The sequence below is a fragment of the Heterodontus francisci genome, chromosome 2 (genome assembly GCF_036365525.1).
Source record: "Heterodontus francisci isolate sHetFra1 chromosome 2, sHetFra1.hap1, whole genome shotgun sequence".
Lineage (NCBI taxonomy): Eukaryota > Metazoa > Chordata > Chondrichthyes > Heterodontiformes > Heterodontidae > Heterodontus > Heterodontus francisci.
The window spans coordinates 220499513-220521310 of NC_090372.1; the positions used below are offsets into that span (position 1 = coordinate 220499513).

General features: G+C 46.9%; 1 protein-coding gene across 1 annotated transcript in view; it reads right to left on the reverse strand.

Annotated features, from left to right (window-relative positions):
- The window catches only part of LOC137381137 (ranBP-type and C3HC4-type zinc finger-containing protein 1-like), an 85439-nt gene extending 69229 nt beyond the window's left edge, over nucleotides 1–16210 (reverse strand). Inside the window, 9 exon segments of the mRNA XM_068053527.1 lie at nucleotides 1325–1429; nucleotides 1525–1629; nucleotides 2798–2915; nucleotides 3375–3419; nucleotides 3421–3466; nucleotides 4323–4464; nucleotides 6606–6761; nucleotides 7750–7924; nucleotides 15728–16210. Of these exon segments, the coding sequence (XP_067909628.1) occupies nucleotides 1325–1429; nucleotides 1525–1629; nucleotides 2798–2915; nucleotides 3375–3419; nucleotides 3421–3466; nucleotides 4323–4464; nucleotides 6606–6761; nucleotides 7750–7924; nucleotides 15728–15994 (1159 nt within the window). The 5' untranslated portion in view covers nucleotides 15995–16210.
- Nucleotides 16211–21798: the final 5588 nt, after the last annotated feature.

The window sequence follows — 21798 nt, forward strand, 5'->3', positions numbered from 1 at the left end:
TGGGATACTTGCCTTTATCAGCTGAGGCATAGAATATAAGAGCAGGGAGGTTATGATGGAGCTGTATAAAATGCTAGTTAGGCCACAGCTGGAGTACTGTGTACAGTTCTGGGCACGACACTATAGGAAGGATGTGATTGCACTGGAGAGGGTGCAGAGGAGATTCACCAGGATGTTGCCTGGGCTGGAGCATTTGAGCTATGAAGAGAGACTGAAAAGGCTAGGATTGTTTTCCTTGGAGCAGAGAAGGCTGAGGGGAACCTGACTATGAGGGGCACTGATAGGTAAATAGGAAAGAAACTTTTTCCCTTAGCGAGGTGTTAATAACCAGGGGCATAGATTTAAGGTAAGGAGCAGGAGCTTTAGAGGGGATTTGAGGAAACTTTTTTTCACCCAGAGAGTGGTTGGAATCTGGAACACACTGCCTGAAGAGGTGGTAGAGGCAGGAACCCTCACAACATTTAAGAAGTATTTAGATGAGCACTTGAAACGCCACAGCAATACAAGGCTATGGGCCAAGTGCTGGAAAATGGGATTAGATGGCCGATGGCTTGATGCCCAGCATGGACACGATGGGCCTGTTTCTGTGCTGTATAACTCTATGACTCTGTACTTAATGAGCATTTTGTATTGGTGTTTAAAAGAAATGAAATCTGACAATATATCAGTAGAAATGGAGAGGTAAGAGGCAATGGATAGGGTAAAAATTGGAGGGGGGGGGTGGGGGGGGGGAGGTGGTACTGAAGAGGTTGGGAGGTGCCAGAGGATTGGAGAGTGACAAATGTGACACCCTTATTCAAGAAAGTGTGGTCAGGGCCGTCCTAGCAAGTGTCAGTAAAGCATATGGGGTCTTGGGATTTATAAATAGAGGCATGGAATACAAAAGCAGGGAAGTTATGCTGAACCTTTATAAAACTCGGGTTAGGCCCCAGTTCTGGTCACCACACATCAGGAAGGATGTGAGGGTCCTTGAGAGGGTGCAGAGGAGATTTACCAGAATGGTTCCAGGGAAGGAGGATTTTAGTTACAAGGTTAGATTGGAAAAGCTGGATTTGTTCTCCTTAGAACAAAGGAGATTGAGGGGAGATTTAATAGAAGCGTACAAAATTATGGCTGGCTTAGAGTTAGACAAGAAAAAACTTGGTACAAGGACTAGGTGACACAGATTGAAAGTTTTGGACAAAAGATGCAGGGGGAATAAGAGGAAGCACTTTTTTACACAGTGGATGGTAATGACCTGGAACTCGCTGTCCACAGGGTAGTGGAAACGGATACAATCAATGACTTCAAGAGGAAGTTGGATGGCCACCTGAGAGAAATAGACTTGCAGGGCTATGGGGATTGAGCCTGGGAGTGGCAGTGACTGGGTAGCTCTGCGGAGTGGTCATGAACTCGATGGGCCGAATGGCCTCCTTCTGTGCTATAAATGCTGGAAAAAAGTAAAAGACACAAGGTGCAGTTCCAATGAAAGGTCATCGACTGGAAATATTACTCAGTTTCTCTCTCCATAGATGCTGCCCTGACCTGATGACTGCTTCCAGCAGCTTCTGTTTTTTAATTCCAAGATCCGCCTACTTCGTCTTCTACCATCATGGTAGCCACATGATGCAATGATAATGGAGTTGTTAACTAATCACAGCAATCAGTCTCGATCAATGTGTCTATAACAGACCCAGACATGAGATGAGGAAAACCCCAGGGATGGAGAACTCTGGGAACCCAGATCCAAAGTCACTTGTTCTCCCAAGCAACACTTACCACACGTCATGTCTCAAATCACTCACACACTGGATCCCAAAATAAGATTCCTATCAGAAAATAAGCTCTCCAGCAGGGTCATAGAACAGCAATCATCAGTGGGGAATTGTATAGAACTGGCAGCACAGAAACAGGTTCAATGAGTCTATGCCAGTGTTTATGCTCCACACAGCACTTCACTTCATCTCACCCATCAACATATCCTTCTATTCCTTTCTCCTTGTGTGTTTATATAGCTTCCCCTTAAATGCACCTAGGTTTTCACCTCACTGTGGGAACATCCTACATTCTAACCACTTTCTGGGTGAAGAAGTTTCTCCTGAATTCCCTATTCAATTTATTAGCAACTACGTTATATTTATGGCCCCGAATTTTGGTCTCTTACCGCCCCCCGCCCCCCCCCCCCCCCACCAACTGCAACACAATTTATATTTATATAGTGGCCTTTGCCATAATAAAACATCCCAAGGTGCTTCACAGGAGCATACTAAACATGGACACCAAGCTGCATAAGGAGGTATTAGGTCACATGACCAAAAGCTTGGTTTTAAGAAGTGCCTTACAGGAGGAAAGCGAGATGGACAGGTTTAGGGACAGTGTTCCAGAGATTAGGGCCTAGGGAATTGAAGGCACAGCCACCAATGGTGGAGTGCTTAAAATCGAGGGCGCTAAATTAGATGAGTGCACATATCTCAGAGGACTGTGGGGCTGGAGGAGATTACAGAGAAAGGCAGGGGCGAGGCCATAGAGTCATTAGAAAACAAGGACGATAATTTTAAAATCAAGATTGTTGCTTTACCAGGAGCCAATGAAGGTCAGTCTGTACAGGTGGTGATGGGGAACGGGACTTGTGCGAGTTAACACAAGACAGCAAATAGAAGTCATTAGGAGACATTTCTGGCACAGAAGGAGGCCATTTGGCCCATCAAGTCCATGCCGGCTCTTCACAAAGCGATGCTGTCAGTCCCACTCCCCGGCTCGATCCCCTTAGCCCTGCCAGTGTATTTCTCTCCAACTTCCTCTTGAAGTCAATGATTGCCTCTGCTTCCACCACCCTTGTGGGCAACGAGTTCCATGTCATTATCACCCACTGCATAAAAAAGTGCTTCCTCATATTCCCCCTGCATCTTTGGCCCAGAACGTTCTATCTGTGTCCCCTAGTTCTTGAACCATTCGTTAATGGGAACAGTTTTTCCTTGTTTATAGAAACATCTTCTCTACATCTACCCTATCAAACTCTTTCATAATTTAAAGACCTCTGTCAGGTCACCCCTCAGCTTTCTCTTTTCTAGAGAAAAGAGCCCAGTCTGCTCAATCTTATTTACAGCCTCTCAGTTCAGATATCTTTCTAGTAAATCTGTTTTTGCACCTTCTCTAAGCACCTTTTAATCCCTCCCTGCCCCAGGGCACTGAGGCCAGATCACAGCACCCAACCGTGGCCTCGATTGGAGAGAGCTACCTCACCACAAACTAGGGTGAGTGAGGGGGTCGAACCTGTGGTCTTGTGGTCCATTTGACAAGTGCATTCACCCTCATGGTATTCTACATACCAGCACTTGGTTAGTGATCGGTTCCGCAGGACCGTGCCTCGATTAGATAAAAAAGCATTTTGTTACCTGTTGCTTTAATGTGGAGATGGTTGCATAGGGGAAGACGTTCATGGACAACAGTGGCAGAAGAGGTGGCATCTTCCACTCCAACTCTCATACTGAAGGGAAAAAGGAGGAACAAGGTTTTAGACAGGACAGGACACCCAACTCATCCCAAACTGAAAGCAGCGCACTAGGCAGTGCAAAGCCTTCCACACTTTCAGCTGTTTTCTAAGCCAGTTTCTATAGAATGGCACAGCCAGGAGGACGTCATTTGGCCCATCGTGCCTGTGCAAACAGTGTCTAGCTAATTAGGTTTGCATTGTCTTACTCACTGATCTGTCCCTTTTGAATTTGAGTGCGCTTGGAAAATGTCCTTCTCGGTTCCATTTACCTCACTGGTGGACAAATCCTAAATTGATATCCAGTGCTATCGGCAACACAAGATGAAAATCAACAGATAATTGGGGTTAGGTCTCCTGAAGTGCGAAGGTGGAACCTATGCAGCTCGTTAATTCAAAACACTTGTACATGCCTAGAATCATATAGCACAGACATTCAGCCTGTGCTGACTCGTTGAAAGAGCTATCCAATTAGTTCCACACTCTTGTCCTTTCCCCATAACTCCGCAAATGTTTCCCCTTCAAGTATTTATCCAATTCCCTTTTGAAAGTTATGATTGAATTGTTTCCCCACCCTTTCAGGCACAATAACTCAGGGCATAAAAAAATGTAATCTCCCCCCACCTGGTTTCTTTTGTCAATTATGTTAAATCTGTGTCCTCTGATTACTTGACCCTCCTGTCCCTGGAAACAGTTAACTACTCTGTCATAACCTCGTCATGATTTAGAACACTTCTGGTAAAACTCAAACTCAATGGAAAACACCGAGGGTTAAACAGAAATTCAAGTTCTTCCTTTTCGATTGGTATGTGTTGACTGTGGATCAGGTGATGCACTGTGAACTAGCAATTACCTGATCTGCCGGTTGGGATAAGCAACCTCCTTCATCCAGATACTGAGAGACACTTTCTGCTGTGCGAGAGTCACTGCACACACGGACGACAAAGTGGAATCACCTGCTTCTATTGCCTGGGCGAGTCGCTGAATCAGATCTTCTAGAATTATAAACAAAAAAAAAACATATTAAACATGATGAATAAATCCAGGTTCAAGATTTGCACCATTAACATCAAACACTCCCAGGGCAGGTATAGCACAGGGTTAGATACAGAGCAAAGTTCCTTCTACACTGTCCCCATCAAATACTTCCAGCGCAGGTACAAAAAAAACTCCCTCTACATTGTTGGTTAATGTAACTCAGAAGAGAGCATCTATGAGATATTTCCATTCCCTACTCAGTGAGGCTGAAATAATTAGTATCCAATTATGAACGTCCACTGTGGACCAGATCAAAACTCTGTCAAATTCATGTTACATGGATACAGAACTGGCTCGGTCATAGAAGACAGAGGGTAGCAGTGGAAGGGTGCTTTTCTGAATGGAGGGATGTGACTAGTGGTGTTCCGCAGGGATCAGTGCTGGGACCTTTGCTCTTTGTAGTATATATAAATGATTTGGAGGAAAATGTAGCTGGTCTGATTAGTAAGTTTGCGGACGACACAAAGGTTGGTGGAGTTGTGGACAGTGATGAGGACTGTCAGAGGATACAGCAGGATATAGATCGGTTGGAGACTTGGGCGGAGAAATGGCAGATGGAGTTTAATCCGGACAAATGTGAGGGAATGCATTTTGGAAGGTCTAATCCATGTGGGAAGTATACAGTAAATGGCAGAACCCTTAGGAGTATTGACAGGCAGAGAGATCTGGGCATACAGGTCCACAGGTCACTGAAAGTGGCAACGCAGGTGGATAAGGTAGTCAAGAAGGCATACGGCATGCTTGCCTTCATCGGTCAGGGCACAGAGTATAAAAATTGGCAAGTCATGCTGCAGCTGTACAGAACTTTAGTCAGGCCACACTTAGAATATTGCGTGCAATTCTGGTCACCACACTACCAGAAGGACTTGGAGAGGGTACAGAGGAGGTTTACCAGGATGTTGCCTGGTCTGGAGGGCATTAACTATGAGGAGAGGTTGGATAAACTCGGATTGTTTTCACTGGAACGACGAAGGTGGAGGGGTGACATGATAGAGGTTTACAAAGTTATAAGTGGCATGGACAGAGTGGATAGTCAGAAGCTTTTTCCCAGGGTGGAAGAGTCAGTTACTAGGGGACATAGGTTTAAGGTGAGAGGGGCAAAGTTTAGAGGGGATGTGCGAGGCAAGTTCTTTACACAGAGGGTGGTGAGTGCCTGGAACTTGTTGCCGGGGAGGTGGTGGAAGCAGGTACCATAGAGACGTTTAAGAGGCATCTTGACAAATACATGAATAGGATGGGAATAGAGGGATACGGATCCCGGAAGTGCAGAAGGTTTTAGTTTAGGCAGGCATCAAGATCGGCGCAGGCTTGGAGGGCTGAATGGCCTGTTCCTGTGCTGTACTGTTCTTTTGTTCTTGGAACCCATAAGGCAGACAGAGCAGAGGGAGATCCTTCATCTGATTAGTCTGTTCTGGATTCACATTCGAATCCCAGGAGGTGAAAAGTCAGCATGTTAGCCACTGCACCACAAAGTATCTTTACAATGTTCTGTGAAGTGCTGTTACAACACAAGAATGTTACCTAGGAACAGGAGATGACCATTCAGCCCCTCAAGCCTGTTCCACCATTTTTATTCATGGCTGATCTGTACCTCAACTCTATCTGCTTAGCTTGGTTCCTGAAACTCTTCATACCTATCTAATCTCAGTTTTGAAATTTCCAATTGATCCCCAATATCCAGTTTCTTTACTGGGGGGGGGGGGGGAGGGGGGGGGGGGTGGAAAGGAGAGCTCCAGATTTCCACTCCCCTTTGTGTGAAGAAGTGTTTTCTGACATCACCCCTCAACATCCTAATTTTAAGCTTATTCCCCCTTGTTCTGGACTCCCCCCATCAGAGGAAATAGTTTTTCTCTCTTTACCTACCTGATCAAATCCTTTAATCATCTCAAACCCCTCAATTAGATCACCCTTTAATCTTCTATACTCAGGAATACAAGCCTAGTCTATGCAACCTGACCTCATAATTTAACCCTTTTAGCCTCATGATCATTCTGGCGAATCTGTGTTGCCCTCTCTCCAAGGCCAATATATCCTTCCTGATCAGCGAGGCCCAGAACTGAATACAGTTTCTCCAGATGGGGTCTGACTGGAGCTTTACCTGTTCTGGAGGTGTCCATTCCTGGTCTTGGGATGTCTGGGCCAGCTTTAGGAGGCTCTGTTCCCGCTGCAGCACCTCCCTCAGTCACCGGACGAGCTGTCTGTAACAAGGATCCTGCTGGCCCGTTGTGGTTCTGTTGGCTAGTGGTGGAACTTGCTGCAGGAAGACAAAATCCATCAAAACTAAACAAGGTAAAGTTCAAACGCTAGCTAAAATGTTACTCATCAATTCAAGCAAGGTCTCAGTGGTTGACACTCTCGCCTCGGAGTCAGAAGATTTTGGGTTCAAGCCCAACCCCAAAGACTTGAGCTCATAATCCAGGTTGACATTCCCAGCGCAGCACTGTCGGAAGGGCCTCAGTGATGAGGGAGTGCCGCACTGAAGGAGGGCCCTCAGTGATGAGGGAGCGCCGCACTGAAGGAGGGCCCTCAGTGATGAGGGAGCGCCGCACTGCCGGAAGGGCCTCAGTGATGAGGGAGCGCCGCACTATTTAGTTAGATCATGGCTAATCTGTATCTCAACTCCATTTACCTTTTACCACTGCCTTTGCTCCATGACCTTTAATATCCTTACCTAACAAAAATATATCAATTTCAGGCTTGAAGTTTATGATTAGCCCCCAATCTCAACAGCTTTTTCCAGGGCAGTGCTGCAGATTTCTCCTATTTTTCTGTGTGAAGACGTGCCAACTGGATTCACCTTTGAATGGCCTAGCTCGAATTTTAAGGTTATTCCCCCTTGTTCCAAACTCCTCCCACCAGAGGAAATAGATTCTATCTACCTTGGCAAATCCTTTACTCTTCTAAACTCAAGGGAATATAAGCCTAGTCACTGTAATCTGTCTTCACAATTTAACTCTTTGAGCCTCAGTACTTTCCGGTCAGTGTGCACTGCACCTCCCAAGGCCAATATATGCTTCCCGAGATAGGGTACACAAAACAGTGGAAACAGTCTCTCCTCATTTGCTCTATCGAAACACCTCATAATATTGAGCAGCTGTGCTAAGTGAGCTGAATGACAGCCCAGGATGACCAGAGCACATGACTAAGAGCTTGAAGTCCAAAAGCTAAATTTATATAACTACTTTGAAAAGAAAAATCAATCTCTTCACACTGTCACTGCTTCTCCCCCACGCCTTACCCACCTTTCTCGACCTCTCTTAAAGAGCTGGTGATGATGGTTGACCACTTCTGAGCCTCCTTCTCGTCCTCAAAGTGATAGGTCAGTTGGTCAGTGGGCTGGCTACGTGTACTAATTCCATGGCAGGTTGCACTCTTGAATTCGTAGATGATATCTTTTAAATTAAATTCGTAAAGGCTCTGCAAACAGGTCAGAAACAGAGGCGCATGAATTTTGTAAGAGTAGAGGAATAAGAAATTTACAGCTCAAAGCCATACCTATGATGGTTCATGTGTGGAAGTATCCGCTCTAAACTCCTAACTTAATGACACAGAAAAATGTTACCCATCAATTGCTCATTAGGTGGTACCAAGCCAGGATAGGAATGAAGGAGGTGTTTGTGAATAGGTGGAGGGAATGAGTACAGTCCCCATTTACTCTCAAAGTGAGTGCTGGTAATGGAGGATGAATGCATCAGATCCACTGGGAGCAGAGGAGGTATAAGCTGGTGCTTGGGATGGGGATACCCTATGGGTGTACAGTACACACACTGGTCACACTCCTGGGGTCTAGCCACCTTTTACCACCACATTCTCAGGCCATGGGATCCTTCTGCTCTTTTCCAGATTGCTGAGTTTCCCTCCCCCCTCAGCTATCATGCTGCAACCATTTACATCACTGCAGCACTTCAAAAGGTACTTCACTGACTGAAGCACTTTTTGAGGGACATCCTGAGGGCATGAAAGACGCTACATAAATGCAAGTCTTTCTGTCCCTGCATCCATCTTTTGTTTCTACACTTGTCTCAATATCACCATTTGTCATGAACCACCATCACTTCCATCATTTCCTGCCCTCCACCTATTCATAGATCTCTCCTCTCATTTCTACTTTCCTTGCACTGATGTTATCCTACCTCTGTACCTGCTTAGAAGCTGCTTAGCTCCAACATCTTCCAGTTCTCATCAAATCTTATCGACCTGAAATGTTAACCCAATGTTTCTCTCTCCACAGGTACTGCCTGATCAGGCCATGAGCAGCAGCAGATTTGTACTTAACCCCAATCTGTAACCTCATGGCCCGGCATATCTCCCACTCTACCATTACCATCAAGCCAGGGGACCAAACCTGGTTCAATGAAGAGTGCAGGAGGGTATGCCAAGAGCAGCACCAGGCCTACCTCAAAATGAGGTGTCAACCTGGTGAAGCTACAAACCAGGATATTTGCGTAATCAAGAAGCTCGACACCATCCAGGACAAAGCAGCCCGCTTGATTGGCACCCCATCCACCACCTTCAACATTCACTCCCTCCAGCACCGACGCACAGTGGCATCAGTGTGTACCATCTACAAGATGCACTGCAGCAACTCACCAAGGCTCCTACAACAGCTCTCGACTCCCACATCCTGTGAAAGAATTTTTAAAAATATAAATACTTTGGCTTCAAGAGCAGGTCAGAAGCTGGGAATTCTGCAAGTAACTCACCTCCTGACTCCCCAAAGCCTGTCCACCATCTACAAGGAACAAGTCAGGAGTGTGATGGAATACTCTCCACTTGCCTGGATGAGTTCAGCTCGAACAACACTCCAGAAGCTCAACACCATCCAGGACAAAGCAGTCCACTTTTTTTTTTATTCATTCGGGGGATGTGGGTGTCATCGGCTATGCCAGCATTTATTGTCCATCCCTAATTGCCCTTGAGAAGGTGGTGGTGAGCTGCCTTCTTGAACTGCTGCAGTCCATGTGAGGTAGGTAATCCCACAGTGCTGTTAGGAAGGGAGCTCTAGCATTTTGACCCAGAGAGAGTGAAGGAACAGTGATATAGTTCCAAGTCAGGGTGGTGTGTGGCTTGGAGGGGAACTTGCAGGTGGTGATGTTCCCATGCATCTGCTGCCCTTGTCCTTCTAGATGGTAGACATCATGGGTTTGGCTGGTCCAGCTCAGTTTCTGGTCAATGGTAGCCCTCCTCCCTGTCCCCCCAGGATGTTGATAGTGGGGGATTCAGCGAATGGTAATTCCACTGAACATCAAGGGGAGATGGTTAGATTCTCTCTTGTTTTAGATGGTCATTACACTTGTGTGGTGCAAATGTTACTTGCCACTTATCAGCCCAAGCCTGGATGTTGTCCAGGTCTTGCTGCATCTGGGCTAGACTACTTCAGTGTCTGAGGAGCTGCAAATGGTACCGAACATCGTAAAAACATCAGCGAACATCCTCACTTCTGACCTTATATTGAGGGAAGGTCTTTGATAAAGCATCTGAAGATGTCAAGGCCTAGAAAACTACCCTGAAGAACTCCTGCAATGATGTCATGGGGCTGAGATGATTGACCTCCAACAACCACAACCATCTTCCTTTGTGCTAGGGATGACTCCAACCTGCGGAGAGTTTTTCCCCAATTCCTATTGACTCAAGTTTTGCTACGACTCCCTGATGCCATACTTGGTCAAATACTGCCTTGATGTCAGGGGCAATCACTCTCTCCTCACCTCTGGAATTCCGCTCTTTTGTCCCTGTAGGGACAAGACTGGAATGAGGCCTGGAGCTGAGTGGCCCTGGCGAAACCCAAACTGAGCGTCAGTGAGCAACTTATGCTGACTAAGTGCCACTTGATCACACTGTCGATGACACCATCACTTTGTTGATGATCAAGAGTAGACTGTAGGGGTGGTAATTGGCTGGATTGGATCTGTCCTGCTTTTGAGTGTTGACAGGACATACTTGGGCAATTTTCCACATTGCTGGGTAGATGCCAGTGTTGTATCTGTACTGGAACAGCTTGGCTAGGAGAGGGGCTAGTTCTGGAACACAAATCTTCAATATTACTGCTGAGCTGTATCCAGTGTCTTCAACCGTTTCTTACTTTCACATGGAGTGAATCAAATTGGCTGGAGACTGAAATCTGTGATGCTGGGGACCTCAGGAGGAGGCTGAGATGGATCATCCACTCAGTACTTCTGGCTGAAGATTGTTGCAAATGCTTCAGCCTTGTCTTTTGCACTGATGTGCTGGGTTCCCGCATTGTTGAGGATGGGAATATTTGTGGAGCCTCCTCCTCTTGTTAGTTGTTTAATTGTCCACCACCATTCAAGATTGGATGTGGCAGGACTGCAGAGTTTAAATCTGATATGTTGGTTGTGGGATCACTTAGCTCTACCTATTGCAAGCTGCTTATGCTGTTTAGCATGCGTGTAGTCCTGTGTTGTAGCTTCACCAGTTTGGCCATTGTTAGGTATACCTGGTGCTGCTCCTGGCATGCCCTCCTTGTTGAACCAGGGTTGATGGTTTTGGTAGAATGGGGGATATGCTGGGCCGTGAGGTTACGGATTGTGGTTAAATTCAATTCTGTTGTTGCTGATGGCTCACAGTGCCTCATGAATGCCCTGTTTTGAACTGCTAGCTCTGTTCTGATGGGTAGAAGGCAGGAGAGATTAAATGATAAAAACGATAATGGTGCAAGGTAAAAGGGAATGGTTATGGGACAAAATACAAGAAATGGGTCTGGAGGAAGTGTAAATGGGAATAGCAGAATCATCACCAACAGCTGCTATCCGAAAAAAAGGAGGTAGTGGTTAGGATCTAAAATTGTTAAACTTAATGTTGTGTCTGGAAGGCTGTAAAGGGCCTAATCGAAAGATGAGATTATATCCCATGAAGCTTGACGGGAATAGTGCAGGAGGCAGAGAACAGAAAGGTCAGAGTGAGAATGGGGCAGAGGTTAAACCAATAAGTGACTGGAAGCTCAGGGTCACACTTGCAGACTGAACCGAGGGTTCTGAAAAGTAGTCACCCAATTTGCATTTGGTCTCCCAATGTGAAGCAGACCTCATTGTGAGCAGTGAATACCATATACTAAATGCAAACTGGTACAAGTAAATCGCTGTTTCACTTAAGAGTTTGGGGTCCCAGACAGTGAGAAGGGAAAAGGTAAAAGAGCAGGTGTTGCATCTCCTACACTTACATAACATTCTGGGAGAAAGAGAGTGGGTGAGAGGAGAAGTACTGAATAATGGGACAGAGCCCTGGCAAACACAGTGGAGAGGAATCCTTGGTTTTGGAAAAAAGCAGGTGAGGGAGGGGACCTGAATAGGACTGGAACAAACAAAGTTTCACATTTCCCACAAAAAGGCAGGCATAACAAGGACCCATGCGGGTTCCCAGATCAACATCTTTTACTTGGAGGGATAAAGGAGAAGTTGTTTAAATTGCAAACAAAATTAGCCAGGTGAAAGGTTCAGGGAAGAAACAGAGAGCCTGCAGGCTGTACTGGGTCGCGGACGGGGGCATGGGGAATAGAGGTGTAGAGGATTGGCTGTCCATGGTGAAAAGGAGATGGTTACGGCCAGGAAAGCAGGAAATATTAAAGTGGAGAATGGTGTCGGTAGTCATGGATGGAAGTGCGAACAGACTGGACAAAGGGAGAAAAGAAAGCTGAGTTAGGAAGAAATCAGTTCCATTGCGCAACAGTGCCAGGCAATGACCATCTCAAACAAGACAGAATCTAACCATCTCCCCTTGACAGTCAATGGCACTACCATCGCTGAATCCCCCACTATCAACATCCTGGGGGTTACCACTGACCAGAAACTGAACTGGACCAGCCATATAAATACAGTAGCTACAAGAGCAGGTCAGAGGCTGGCAATCCTGCAGTGAATAACTCTCCTCCTGACTCCCCAAAGCCTGTCCACCATCTACAAGGCACAAGTCAGGAGTGTAATGGAATACTCTCCACTTGCCTGGATGGGTGCAGTTCCAACAACACTCAAGAAGCTCAACACCACCCAGGACAAAGCAGCCCGTTTGATTGGCACCCCATCCACAAACATTCACTCCCTCCACCACCAACACACAGTGGCAGCAGTGTGTACCATCGACAAGTTGCACAGCTGCAACTCACCAAGGATCCTTCGACAGAACCTTCCAAACCTGCGACTTCTGCCACCTAAAAGGACAAGGGCAGCAGACGCATGGGAACACCATCCCCAGCAAGTTCCCCTCCAAGCTACACACAATCTTGACTTGGAATTATATCGCCATTCCTTCACTGTCGCTGGGTCAAAAATCCTGGAACTCCCTTCCTAACAGCACTGTGGGTGTACCTGCACCACATGGACTGCAGCGGTTCAAGAAGGCAGCTCACCACCACCTTCTCAAGGGCAATTAGGGATGGACAATAAATGCTGGCCTTGCCAGCGATACCAATATCCCATGAATGAATAAAAAAAAAGACTGAAATTATAGGACTGCCGTGCTTGACCTGTTCATTACTGAGTAAACACTGCACCGTGAGGTATTTTACATCTCATCAGAATGATGGCACCTCAGACAGGGCAGTAGTCCCTCACAGCCGCCCCTCTGACCGGGTGTGTTCCCTCAGTGCCAGCCCTCCAACGGTGCAGCGTCCCCTCAGTGCCGGCCCTCCGACAGTGCAACGCTCCCTCAGTACTGACCCTTCGACAGTGCGGCGCTCCCTCAGTATTGACCCTCCGACAGTGCAACGCTCCCTCAGTAGTGACCCTTCGACAGTGCGGTGCTCCCTCAGTAGTGACCCTTCAACAGTGCGGCGCTCCCTCAGTACTGACCTTTCAACAATTCAAATTCATGGAGGATTTGAATTATATTCTCTGAATTATTAACCCAGGACTCTGGATTAGGAGTCCACTAACATAACCATTAATCTATGTTACCCGATGAATATCTTCAAACTATAATGCCCAGAGCAATGAGATGAAATTCGACTGCATTCCTTGTTGCTGCCCTCTGTGTGTCTGATGGTTCCTTCTCTCCTCTGTTTCCACACCTAACAACTGGAATTCCCCACTCTGAAACTCCGGTCCTTATTGAATCCATGGATTTTTTTTAAAAACAGATGAGGGGATTTATAAAAATTTTCCATTTTTGAGAGGTTACTAAGCAACCCTGTTCAGAAACTGAAACCATAACCAGGAGGTGGAAGTTCGGAAAAAGTGAAAGCCCAGATTGGTCTCTCGTGGTTCTTGAACATCGCTTTCTATTTCTGGTTCAAGAACATAGGAGCAGGGAAGCCCCTCGAGCCTTAATTATATCCTGGCTGATGTTAATCTTAACTCCATTTTACCCAGCTTGGCTCCATATCCCTTAATTCTCTGACCTAACAATCTCAGTCTCGACATTTTCAAATGACCCCCAGCATCAACAGCTTATTTTGGGGGGAAAGATTCCAGATTTACACTACCCTTTGTGTGAAGAAGTACTTCCTCACATCAGCCCTGAATGGCCTATCTCTAACTTTAAGGTTACTCCCTCGTGTTCTGGAACCTCCGGTTCCCACCTGTGGTGGAGCCATCTTCTTGAATGATGGCAGTTCGTTTTAACAGTTGATGCATAGCAAGACACTCAGATGCCACTTCAGAGGGCAGTTAAGAATCAACCACATTAGCGTGGGACTGGAGTCACACATCGTCCCAGAACAGGTAAGGACAGATTCTCTTCCCTAAAGGACATTAGTGAACTAGATGGATTGTTACCAGAATTCAGTAACATCATGGTCACTTTTACTGAGACGAGCTTTGCATTTACATATATTTCTACACTAAATTCAAGTCTTAAACCGCCATGATAGGACTTGGACACAACTGATGCCAAGATAACCTGAGTGGGAAACAGTGCTCACTTCAGCAATACAGCGGGAGAGAAAAAGAATATCTGATTCAAAGTGTAAAGTTAGAGATTTTTGATGAAATTAGAATTGAGATATTTGTCCAGAAGGTAGATGTTTAAGATAATGCACATGTACGAATGAAAAATACTGCCCTGGCAGGATTTGAAATGTACCAATATAATAAACTTTGTGAATTATGTATTGGGAACTCAAAGTGAGGAATAGAAACCAACACTTTTTTAGCTGCATCGCGGCACCGAGGGAGCGCCGGGCTGGCGGAGGGTCCGCGCCGAGGGAGCGCCGCACAGTCGGAGGGTCCGCGCCGCACAGTCGGAGGGTCGGCGCCGAGGGAGCGCCGCACAGTCGGAGGGTCGGCGCCGAGGGAGCGCCGCACAGTCGGAGGGTCGGCGCCGAGGGAGCGCCGCACAGTCGGAGGGTCGGCGCCGAGGGAGCGCCGCACTGTCGGAGGGTCGGCGCCGAGGGAGCGCCGCACTGTCGGAGGGTCGGAGCCGAGGGAGCGCCGCACTGTCGGTGGGTCTGTACCGAGGGAGCGCCGCACTGTCGGTGGGTCTGTACCGAGGGAGCGCCGCACTGTCGGTGGGTCTGTACCGAGGGAGCGCCGCACTGTCGGTGGGTCTGTACCGAGGGAGCGCCGCACTGTCGGTGGGTCTGTACCAAAGGAGCGCCGCACTGTCGGAGGGTCTGTACCGAGGGAGCGCCGCACTGTCGGAGGGTCTGTACCGAGGGAGCGCCGCACTGTCGGAGGGTCAGTACCGAGGGAGCGCCGCACTGTCGGAGGGTCAGTACCGAGGGAGCGCCGCACTGTCGGAGGGTCAGTACCGAGGGAGCGCCGCACTGTCGGAGGGTCAGTACCGAGGGAGCGCCGCACAGTCGGAGGGTCAGTACCGAGGGAGCGCCGCACAGTCGGAGGGTCAGTACCGAGGGAGCGCCGCACAGTCGGAGGGTCAGTACCGAGGGAGCGCCGCACAGTCGGAGGGTCAGTACCGAGGGAGCGCCGCACAGTCGGAGGGTCAGTACCGAGGGAGCGCCGCACAGTCGGAGGGTCAGTACCGAGGGAGCGCCGCACAGTCGGAGGGTCAGTACCGAGGGAGCGCCGCACAGTCGGAGGGTCAGTACCGAGGGAGCGCCGCACAGTCGGAGGGTCAGTACCGAGGGAGCGCCGCACAGTCGGAGGGTCAGTACCGAGGGAGCGCCGCACAGTCGGAGGGTCAGTACCGAGGGAGCGCCGCACAGTCGGAGGGTCAGTACCGAGGGAGCGCCGCACTGTCGGAGGGTCAGTACCGAGGGAGTGCTGCACTGTCCCCGTTGGTAGTTTGTGAAGAGGTTTATTTTCTCACCAGGCTCTTGCCGAGGTGGCTGTCGCTGTATCGGACTCCCAGCCGGAACTCTCCGGGCCGCTCCATGCTCAGTTGCAGGCGGAGGGCCGAGTGTTGATCGCCGGCGGCCGCCACTAACCCCGCCCGAGACCCGGGGCCTGGCGTCAGCCCGAGCCCTCCAGCAACTCCCTCCGACACCCGGCATGACATCAGCACCGTGACCTGATGAGGAGCCGGGACCAAGCGATCAACAGTGGCTCCGAGTCCCCGCGCCTCGTTCGTCGCCATCGCCGAACGAACCACACGGCGAACTCTTTTAGCTGTGACTCCCTTCCGCTGGCATCTGCACTGCCACAAATACAAACCGGGCGGCAACACAAACCCCGCACAGTAGGTTCTCCTCACCAGGGGTTGTCCAGGTAACTGGGCTTAAAACTCAATCATTGCCTTCAATCAACTCTTGGTTTTATTACATGATGCCATCCTGGAACAGGACCAATAATCTGCAATTTGGGTAAATTCAATCCCTTCAGGACATGGCATCAAAATACTGATGATGCTGGAAATCTGAAATAAAAACAGAAACTGCTGGAAATACTCAGCAAGTCTGGCAGCATCAGTGGAGAGAGAAGCAGAGTTAATGTTTAAGGCCGATGGACTTCTTCAGTGCTGTTTCTGTTTCCAGAATTTTCTGTTTTTAAAGGGATGATGGGACAAGTAAAAAAAGAAAAAAATGGTCTAGAAGAGGTGTAAATTGGAATAGCAATGGAATGGGTGGTTGATGGTGGGCCGAAGGGCCTGTTTCAGTGCTGTATCTCTAACTAAATAAATAAATAAAGCAGAATCATCACCAAGGCTGCCGTCTGGAAATATGGGGGCAAAGGTTATGATGTGAAATTGTTGAACAGGAGGCTGAGGATAGAGGTCAGATTGTGCATGACATCAGCTGCCTTTAAGGATAATAACCTCAACCATATTCTGGAAAAGGAGTGGTCCATTACCGATATTTGAAACAAAAGTAAGACCAGAACATAAACTATTGTAAATTATATCAATTTTTGAAAATTCATTCAAGGGATGTGGGCATCGCAGAAAAGGCTGGCATTTATTGCCCATCCCTCGTTGCCCTGAGATGATGGTGGTAGGTCTTCTACTTGAACTGCTGCAGATGACCTTGGAGGAACTTAACTCATCCAATGCACACTGGTCAGAGACTCAGAACTGATTGGTGCAGTGGGATATAGGGCTCCTCTCCTGCTTCCAGAAAGGCATCAGAGAGAGGTGCTTTAATGCGAGATCCTGAGGGGACTTGACAGGGTGGATGCTGAGAGGATGGTTCCCTTTATGGGAGAGAACTAGGGGACACAGATTAAAAATTAGGGATCTCCCATTTAAGATGGAGATGAGAAAAAAAAAATTCCCTCAGAGGTTTGTTAGTCTATGGAATTCTGTTGTCCAGACAGCAGTGGAGGCAGGGTCATTGAATATTTTTAAGGTTGAATTTGATAGATTCTTGATTGACAAGGGAGTCAGAGATTATAGCAGATAGTTGTACTATCTTGTCAGTGTGCAATTAATATTGAATGAGGAAAGTAGATTCTGGATCAAAGTAACAGGAGTTTATTTACAGGGGTCTTCTTACTAGTGTATCTACATGAACACTGAGCAGCACGAAGTACAGACTCACGACATCACAACCTGTAATGATGCTTCAAATCTATATAATCTACCCAGTAACAGCTTATGTACATCTCCCCCAAGCCTCTGACTTCATTCATTAGGTCTGTATCATTGTGGGGACTCTGTCATGGTGTGTTCTTCTGTCATTTGGGTTATTGAGTCTTTCAGTTCTTGTTCTTCACTTTCCTGTGTGTGAGTGGAACTATCAGATGACTCACGTTCTCTCTCTTCACTGTCCTCTGGGTTATCTGTTGTTGGTTGTGTCACTGGTTCATCAGCTCTCTCTGGTAGCTGATTCTCTTGATCTTTCATCAGTTCTTTATTCAGAAATGGTATCATCTCTTTGCGAAATGGAGGCGAACCATAACTGTCCCTTTTCCGTGAGGGAGTTCCTCTTGAGCCACTTTCTCTCCTCCCAACCCCTCCCCCCCATTTCTCCACTTCACATTGCCCTCGAGGGAAGGGGCCTTTTAGGTGGTGGAACCTTCCTCTTAAGGTAGCACTGTTCCTTCTCCTGAAACCACTCACCGTGCCCACCTTTTTGGGAGGATCCTCTCATTCCTCCTCGAATCCTCCAAGGAGAATCACAGCTTCTTGGGGGTGGAGGTGGTCTATGTCGTCTACTATTTTCAAATGCCGGTCTGTTATCTTGGTGTACTTTAATGGATTTTCCATCCAAATACTTCCCACGCACCTCCTGGTGCCTTTCGACGGTAACGAAAGCAAACACCCTTGACTTATTTGTTTCACCATCTTTCATCAGCTGGACTTCCTGAATATTCATCCATATTTGCCGGACACTGCTTCAAGTGCCTTTTCATTTGTTTCAGTATTCAGACCACCAATGAAGAGTTTTCCACCCTGTGTAATATCTGTAAGGCTAGGCACGCTTTTTTATGAAGGAGTGAACAAGATTGGTTCCTAATAATATGTGGGATCATGTTGTTTCTGTATGTTAAGGTTGTCTGTATCTCTCCCACAACCTTCAACTGAATCCGTAAAATAAAAACAATATACTGCGGATGCTGGAAATCTGAAATAAAAACAAGAAATGCTGGTAATACTCAGCAGGTCTGGCAGCATCCGTGGGAAGAAGGGTCACAGACCTGAAACGTTAACTCTGCTTCACTCTCCACAGATGCTGCCAGACCTGCTGAGTATTTCCAGAATTTCTTGTTTTTATTTCAACTGAATCCCTCCTGGCCCGTATAACTTTTTTGTTGGTTTTTCTGATCCTTTCTTTCCTCAGCCAAGGTGTTTCATCAGACAGGATAGAAACTGCTGCTCCTGTATCTAATTTGAATGTGGTTTTATTTTCTCCCACTAAAATCTTTGCTTCCTAGCAATCTTGTTTTTTTCCCAGCACTTCTCGGAAGAAAACATCTGCAGTGTTTGTTTTCTGCTGCGACATACCTGCTGAAAGTGCCCCCTTTATCTTGCACCAGAAACATTCAGCTTCCCGGGCTGGGCAAATTTCCAGCCTGTTCTCATGCTGTTAAACCTGATGCGGAACGGTATCTGTCAAATCTTCGAATCCATCTCGGCTATGCTTCAGCCTGGTTGGGCCCTGCCACTTGCTCAGAAATTTCTGGTAAGGGTATCCATTTTTGCATGTTTCTTCGAAGTCTTCGATCGCTTCTGTTTTCATAAGCTGGAAAAGTTGTTTTTACCACTGCCACCATATACTATCTTGTTGTTCCTTTGTTTAAGAAGGGTGGTAAGGATAATCCAGGAAATTATAGGCCGGTGAGCCTTACGTCAGTGGTAGGGAAACTATTAGAGAGGATTATTCGGGACAGGATTTACTCCCATTTGGAAACAAGCGAACTTATTAGCGAGAGACAGCATGGTTTTGTGAAGGGGAGGTCGTGTCTTACTAATTTGATTGAGTTTTTTGAGGAAGTGACGAAGATGATTGATGAGGGAAGGGCAGTGGATGTTATCTATATGGACTTTAGTAAAGCCTTTGACAAGGTCCCGCATGGCAGACTGGTGCAAAAGGTGAAGTCACACGGGATCAGAGGTGAGCTGACAAGATGGATACAGAAGACAGAGGGTATCAGTGGATGGGTGTTTTTCTGAATGGAGGGATGTGACTAGTGGTGTTCCGCAGGGATCAGTGCTGGGACCTTTGCTCTTTGTAGTATATATAAATGATTTGGAGGAAAATGTAGCTGGTCTGATTAGTAAGTTTGCGGACGACACAAAGGTTGGTGGAGTTGCGGATAATGATGAGGATTGTCAGAGGATACAGCAGGATATAGATCGGTTGCAGACTTGGGCAGAGAAATGGCAGATGGAGTTTAATCCGGACAAATGTGAGGTAATGCATTTTGGAAGGTCTAATGCAGGTATACAGTAAATGGCAGAACCCTTAGGAGTATTGACAGGCAGAGAGATCTGGGCATACAGGTCCACAGGTCACTGAAAGTGGCAACGCAGGTGGATAAGGTAGTCAAGAAGGCATACGGCATGCTTGCCTTCATCGGTCGGGGCATAGAGTATAAAAATTGGCAAGTCATATTGCAGCTGTACAGAACCTTAGTTAGGCCACACTTAGAATATTGTGTGCAATTCTGGTCGCCACACTACCAGAAGGACGTGGAGACTTTGGAGAGGGTACAGAAGAGGTTTACCAGGATGTTGCCTGGTCTGGAGGGCATTAGCTATGAGGAGAGGTTGGAAAAACTCGGATTGTTTTCACTGGAACGACGGAGGTGGAGGGGCGACATGATAGAGGTTTACAAAGTTATGAGTGGCATGGACAGAGTGGATAGTCAGAAGCTTTTTCCCAGGGTGGAAGAGTCAGTTACTAGGGGACATAGGTTTAAGGTGAGAGGGGCAAAGTTTAGAGAGGATGTGCGAGGCAAGTTTTTTACACAGAGGGTGGTGAGTGCCTGGAACTTGCTGCCAGGGGAGGTGGTGGAAGCAGATACGATAGCGACGTTTAAGAGACATCTTGACAAATATATGAATAGGAAGGGAATAGAGGGATATGGGCCCCGGAAGTGCAGAAGGTGTTAGTTTAGGCAGGCATCAAGATCGGCGCAGGCTTGGAGGGCCGAATGGCCTGTTCCTGTGCTGTTCTTTGTTCTTTTGTTCTTTGTCAGTGTGCTATTAGTATTGAATAAGGACAGTAGACTCTGGGTCAAAGTAACAATTTATTTACCAGGGGTCTTCTTACCAGGTATCTACATGAACACTGAGCAGAACCAGGTATACATTTGTGGACATCACATCCTGTGATGATGCTTAAGATTCATATAAATAATCTACCTAGCAACAGCTTATAGTAGACAGGAAAGTAGAGTTGAGGCCACAATCAGATCAGCCATGATTTTATCAAATATCGGAGTGGCTCGAGGTGCCAAATATTTGTATGAGTCATGTGAATCCTCAAGGGTTGGTATATAGATTATTTTTGGTTCTAAGAAGTTTAAAATAAAAATGTATATTTATACACTTTATTGCATTTTCCCCCTTTTTATTGGAAATAAAGGTAGAAAAATGTGTGAATGAGAATTTCAGCATTGATGGGCTGTGGGAAGAAGGGAGGAAGTGGGTAGAAAATGTTACATTAAGTTGGTGGTGTTTATGATGAAGAGGACATGCAGTCGGAAGCTCAGGTCGGGGATGCCTGGGTTGAGTTTGAGACAGTGGACAGGGAGCGGAGATGGAGTCAGTGGTAAGGGTACAGAGTCTGTGGAGAAGGGTCCCAATGTTGCACTGGAAGAAGTTACAGCTGATCCAAGATTCAGTGTCAGCCATCAGTCTTACTGCATAGAGGCAGCACAGGGGATCGAAAAGTTCTTTCCCTGCACTTAGACATGTGATAACCAACACAAGACATATGGTCTTAATGCAATTGGAGAGGGAGAATGTTTTCTGTAAAGTGTAACAGGTGAAGACGAAAAGTGTTGGTGGTGTGAGAACTGTTACGAGGGTTTCCATTTTTTCCTAAAACTTGAGAATCTATATTTTAAAAACTGAAAAGTATTCCATGATGCTGGAATCTTGAAGAAGCTGAACTTTGGGTGTTTTTCTTAAAATAAGTTACCAGAAGGTTTGGACTGAATGTAAACAAATGTGACTGGAAAGCAGCTGTTTGCAAGGAACCCAGCAGAGGGTTTGTGTTTTGACCTGAAGAGCTATTTGCAAGGAAATGACAAGCCAGGATTTATAGATGTCACGTGACTTGCCTCTGGAAAGGTTTTAGTTTCATTTTTAACTGGAAGAACAGGCAGTTGGAGTTTGCATATTTACCTATCAGGAGAACAGAAGATCCAGCCAGCCCATCTTTCTCTTGAAAAGCAAATCCTGTGTCAAGTGTGTTTCCTGTTGCCTCCTGTATTTGAAGAAACCTTTGCATCTTTGAAGGAACTTTGCAACGAATGTGTGAGAATTGAAACCTT